This window comes from Homarus americanus, unplaced genomic scaffold (genome assembly GCF_018991925.1).
Source record: "Homarus americanus isolate GMGI-L3 unplaced genomic scaffold, GMGI_Hamer_2.0 scaffold17153, whole genome shotgun sequence".
Lineage (NCBI taxonomy): Eukaryota > Metazoa > Arthropoda > Malacostraca > Decapoda > Nephropidae > Homarus > Homarus americanus.
In genome coordinates, this window is record NW_024738001.1 from 13,725 (window position 1) to 19,663 (window position 5,939).

The 5,939-nt window shown below is 58.5% G+C and overlaps 1 protein-coding gene across 1 annotated transcript; it reads left to right on the forward strand.

Moving 5' to 3' along the window:
• Positions 1 to 1,382: 1,382 nt before the first annotated feature.
• Positions 1,383 to 5,622, forward strand: LOC121873644 (keratinocyte proline-rich protein-like; the record flags this gene model as incomplete). The annotated part of the gene is made up of 5 exons (XM_042377294.1): positions 1,383 to 1,893; positions 2,002 to 2,673; positions 3,184 to 3,365; positions 4,171 to 4,660; positions 4,879 to 5,622. Coding segments are annotated over 5 exons (2,599 nt in total), but the record flags the coding sequence as incomplete, so codon positions are not given.
• Positions 5,623 to 5,939: the final 317 nt, after the last annotated feature.

Here is a 5,939-nt window from a genome sequence, read left to right on the forward strand (position 1 = left end):
AGGTGGTGGTGGTGCAGGTGTGGTGGCAGGGTGGTGCAGTGTGGTGTGGTGGCAGGTTGGTGGTGCAGGTGTGTGGTGGCAGGTGGTAGTGGTGGTGCAGGTGGTAGTGGTGGAGGTGGTGGGTGGTGCAGGTGGTGGGTGCAGGTGGTAGTGGTGGTAGGGTGGTGGTGCAGGTGTTGGTGCAGTGGGTGAGGGTGGGCAGGTGGTAGTTGTGGTGCAGGTGGTGGTTGTGGTGAGGTGGTGGTGGTGTGGTAAAATCGACGAGGGGACATCAATTATACATCTGACAGGTATGAGGAAAAGGTGGAGGCGAGTCAGAAAAAATTATCTCCCATACTTAAGCTGGTGGATGAACCTTATAGTGAACCTGACAATGAACCCTTACATTGAACCCTGACAATGAACCCTTACAGTGAACCCCCGACAATGAACCCCTGACAATGAACCCTTACAATGAACCCCAGACAATGAACCCTTACAGTGAACCCCTGACACGCCAGCTGGTTGATTGAAGCCTGTTTCCCGGAGGTCTAACTCACCCTAGGGGAGGTTTTAAAAATACACAGCCGCCGACCACATACACATACACAAATACACAGTCCCGACCACATATATACACACAACACACAGTCCTGACCTACATACTTACACAAATACACAGTCCCGACCACATATACACACACACACACAGCCGCTGACCATATACTTACACAAATACACAGCCGCACCACATACTTACACAAATACACAGCCCCCAGCAACATACACAGCCCCTGACCACATTCATATAATACACAGCCACTACACATACACACAGCCTCCAGCAACATACACACGACACACAGGCCCCCAGCAACATACACACACGACACACAGGCCCCAGCAACATACACACGACACACAGGCCCCAGCAACATACACACGACACACAGGCCCCAGCAACACTGCACATAAATACAGTCCGTCTTGAAGTATGCCACCATCCAAGTGAGGCCCTGTACCTGTGTCAACAGAGAGGCCTGCACCTGTGTCAACAGAGGGCCCCTGACCCGTGTCAACAGAGAGGGCCCTGCACCTGGTCAACAGAGAGGCCCTGTACCCGTGTCAACAGAGAGGCCCTGTACCCGTGTCAACAGAGAGGCCCCGTACCTGTGTCAACAGAGAGGCCTCTGCACCTGCGTCAACAGAGGAGGCCCTGCACCTGTGCCAACAGTGAGGCCCTCACCTGTGTCAGAGAAGCCCTGCACCCGTGTCAACAGAGAGGCCCTGTACCTGTGTCAACAGAGAAGCCCTGCACCTGTAAGCACAGAGAGGCCCTGACCTGTGTCAACAGAGAGGCCCTGTACCTGTCAACAGAGAGGCCCCTGCACCCGTGTCAACAGAGAGGCGCTCGTACCAGGTCAACAGAGAGGCCCTGTACCCGTGTCAACAGAGAGGCCTTGCACCCGTGTCAACAGAGAAGCCCCTGCACCTGTCAACAGAGAGGCCCTGCACCCAGTGTCCAGAGAGGCCCTGTACCCAAAAGTCAACAGAGAGGCCCTGCACCTGTGTCAACAGAGAGCCCCTGTACCCGGCCTCAGCAGAGAGGGGCCCTGTACCCGTGTCAACAGAGAGGCCCTGCACCTGCAGCCACAGAGAGGCCCTACCAGTAGTCAACAGAGAGGCCTTCGTACCCGGTCAACAGAGAGGCCCCTGCACTGTGTCAACAGAGAGGCCCTGCACGTGTCACAGAGAGGCCCGTACCTAAACACAGAGAGGCCTGTACCTGTAAGTCAACAGAGAAGCCCTGTACCTGGTGTCAACAGAGGCCCTGCACCCGTGTCAACAGAGAAGCCCTGCACCTGGTGTCAACAGAGAGGCCTGTACCCGTGTGCAACAGAGAAGCCCTGTACCGTGTGAACAGAGAAGCCCCGTACCTGTCTCAACAGAGAGCCCTGCACCGTGTCAACAGAGAGGCCCTGCACCTGTGTCAACAGAGAAGCCCTGTACCCGTGTCAACAGAGAGGCCCTGCACTGTGTCAACAGAGAGCCCCTGCGTCAACAGAGAGGCCCCAGCCCTGGTCAACAGAGAAGCCCACCTGTAGGTCAACAGAGGAAGCCCTGTACCTGTCAACAGGAGAAGCCCTGTACCTGTGTCAACAGAGAAGCCCTCACCTGCAGGTCAACAGAGAGGCCTCACCTGTGTCAACAGAGAGGCCCTGCACCTGTGTGCACAGAGAGGCCCCTGTACCTGTGTCAACAGAGAGGCCCCGTACCCGTAGCCACAGAGAGGCCTGTACTGTGTCAACAGAGAGGCCCCTGCACCCGTGTCAACAGAGAGCCCCTGCACTGCGGTCAACAGAGAAGCCCTGCACCTGTGTCAACAGAGAAGCCCCTGCACCCGTGTCAACAGAGGCCCCACCTGTGTCAACAGAGAAGCCCCGTACCCGTGTCAACAGAGAAGCCCTGCACTTGCAAGGCCAACAGAGAGGCCCTGCACCCGTGTCAACAGAGAGGCCCTGTACCTGTGTCAACAGAGGAGGCCCCTGTACCTGTGTCAACAGAGAGGCCCTGTACCCGAGTCAACAGAGAGGCCCCTGTACCCGTGTCAACAGAGGCCCTGTACCCGTGTCAACAGAGAGCCCTGTCACCGTGTCAACAGAGGCCCCTGTACCCAGTCAACAGAGAGGCCCTGTACCCGTGTCAACAGAGAGGCCCCTGTACCCGTGCCAACAGAGAGGCCTGTACCTGTGTCAACAGAGAGGCCCTCACCTGTGTCAACAGAGAGGCCCTGCACCCGTGTCAACAGAGAGGCCCCACCTGTAGGGTCAACAGAGAGGCCCTGTACCCGTGTCAACAGGAGGCCCTGTACTGTGTCAACAGAGGCCTTGCACCTGGTCAACAGAGGAGGCCCCTGTACCCGTGTCAACAGAGAGGCCCTTGCACCTGTGTCAACAGAGAGGCCTGTACCCGTGTCAACAGAGAGGCCCTGTACCCGTGTCAACAGAGAGGTCACCCGTGTCAACAGAGAGGCCCCTGTACCCGTGTCAACAGAGAAGCCCTGTACCTGTGTCAACAGAGAGGCCTGTACCTGTGTCAACAGAGAGGCCTCTGCACCTGTGTTAACAGAGAGGCCCCGTACCCGTGTCAACAGAGAGGCCCTGTACCCGTGTCAACAGAGAGGCCCTGCACCTGTGTCAACAGAGAGGCCCTGCACCCAGGTCAACAGAGAGGCTCTGTACCTGTGTCAACAGAGAGGCCCTTGCACGTCAACAGAGAGGCCCCGTACCCGTGTCCAACAGAGAGGCCCCGTACCCGTGTCAACAGAGAGGCCCCTGCACCCGTGTCAACAGAGGAGGCCCCACCTGTGTCAACAGAGAGGCCCTGTACCCGTGTCAACAGAGAGGCCCTGTACCCGTGTCAACAGAGGCCCTGTACCTGTGTCAACAGAGAGGCCCTGTACCTGTGTCAACAGAGAGGCCTCTGGACCCGTGTCAACAGAGAGGCCCTGTACCTGTGTCAACAGAGAGGCCCCTGCACCTGAAGTCAACAGAGAGCCCTGCACCTGTGTCAACAGAGAGGCCCTGTACCCGTGTCAACAGAGAGGCCCTGCACCCGTGTCAACAGAGAGGCCTGTACCCGTGTCAACAGAGAGGGCCCCGTACCTGTGTCAACAGAGAGGCCCTGTACCTGTGTGCCCAGAGAGGCCTCTGTACCTGCGTCAACAGAGAGGCCCTGTACCTGTCCAGAGAGGCCCTGGACCTGTCAACAGAGAGGCCTCTGTACCTGTGTCAACAGAGAGGCCCTGCACCCGTGTCAACAGGAGGCCCTGCACCTGTGTCAACAGAGAGGCCCTGTACCTGTGTCAACAGAGAGGCCCTGTACCCGTGTCAACAGAGAGGCCTCTGTACCAGTGTCAACAGAGAGGCCTGTACCTGTGTCAACAGAGAGGCCCTGCACCGGCAAGAGGAGGCCCCTGTACCTGTGTGACCAGAGAGGCCCTGTACCTGTGTCAACAGAGAGGCCCCGTACCCGTGTCAACAGAGAGGCCCTGTACCTGTGTCAACAGAGAGGCCCTGCACCTGGCCAACAGAGGCCCCTGCACCTGTGTCAACAGAGAGGCCCTGCACCTAGTCAACAGAGAGGCCCTGCACCCGTGTCAACAGAGAGGCCTTGCACCTGTGTCAACAGAGAGGCCCCTGCACCTGTCAACAGAGAGGCCCCACCTGTGTCAACAGAGAGGCCCTTGCACGTGTCAACAGAGAGGCCCTGTACCTGTCAACAGAGAGGCCCCACCCGGGTCACAGAGAGGCCTCTGTACCTGTGTCAACAGAGAGGCCCTGCACCCGTGCCAACAGAGAGGCCCCACCATGTCAACAGAGAGGCCTGTACCCGTGTCAACAGAGAGGCCTGTACCTGTGTCAACAGAGAGGCCCCACCCAGGTCAACAGAGAGGCCCTGCACCTGTGTGTCAAGAGAGGCCCTGTACCGTGTCAACAGGGGCCCTGCCGTGTCAACAGAGAGGCCCCTCACCTGGTGCAACAGAGAGGCCTCGTACCTGCAAGCCAGAGAGGCCTCGTACCTGTGTCAACAGAGGCCCCTGTACCCGTGTCAACAGAGAGGCCCTGTACCTGCAGTCGAAACAGAGGCCTCCCTGTACCCGTGTCAACAGAGAGGCCTGGTACCTGCAACGAGAGAGGCCCCTGGTACCTGTGTCAGCAGAGAGGCCCTGTACCTGTGTCAACAGAGAGGCCCTGCACTGTGTCAACAGAGAGGCCCCTGTACCTGTGTCAACAGAGAGGCCCTGTACCTGTGGCCAACAGAGAGGCCCTGTACCCGTGTCAACAGAGAGGCCCTGCACTGTAAGCCAACAGAGAGGCCCTGCACCTGTGTCAACAGAGAGGCCTGCACTGTGGCCAACAGAGAGGCCCTGCACCTGTGTCAAAGAGAGGCCCTGTACCCGTGGTCACAGAGAGGCCCTGTACCCGTGCCAACAGAGAGGCCCCGTACCCGTGTCAACAGAGAGGCCCTGCACCTGTGTCAACAGAGAGGCCCTGTACCTGTAGTCAACAGAGAGGCCGTACTGCACAGGAGGCCCTGTACCTGTGTCAACAGAGAGGCCCTGTACCCGAGTCAACAGAGAGGCCCCACCCAAGCAACAGAGAGCCTGTACCTGCAAGGTCAACAGAGAGGCCTTGCACCAAGGTCAACAGAGAGTACCCGGTGCCTGCCAGAGAGGCCCTGTACCCGTGTCAACAGAGAAGCCCTGTACCTGTGTCAACAGGAGGGCTCTGCACCTGTGTCAACAGAGAGGCCCTGCACGGTGTCAACAGAGAGGCCCTGCACCCGTGCCAACAGAGGCCTCGCACTGTCAACAGAGAGGCCCTGTACCTGTGTCAACAGGAGGCTCGTACCCGTGTCAACAGAGAGGGCCTCGTACCTGTGTCACAGAGAGGCCCCGCCCAGGTCAACAGAGGCCCTGTACCTGTGTCAACAGAGAGGCTCTGTACTGTGTCAACAGAGAGGCCTCACCTGCAGTCACAGAGAGGCCTCTGTACCAGTGCAACAGAGGAGGCCCTGTACCTGCCAACAGAGGCCTGTACCGTGTCAACAGAGAGGCCCCTGCACCTGTGCTCACAGTGAGGCCCCTGCACCAGGTGTCAACAGAGGAGGCCCTGTACCTGGTCTCAACAGAGAGGCCCTGCACTCAGTGTCAACAGAGAGGCCTCTTACCCATGTCAACAGAGAGGCCCTGCACCTGTGTCAACAGAGAGGGGCCCCTGTACCCGTCAACAGAGGCCCCTGTACCCGTGTCAACAGAGGAGGCCCTGTACTGTGCCACAAGAGAGAGGCCCTGCACCTGTGCTCAACAGAGAGGCCTGCACCATGTCAACAGAGAGGGCCCTGTACCTGTGTCAACAGAGAGGCCCTGTACCTGTGTCAAGTGAGGCCCCTACCTG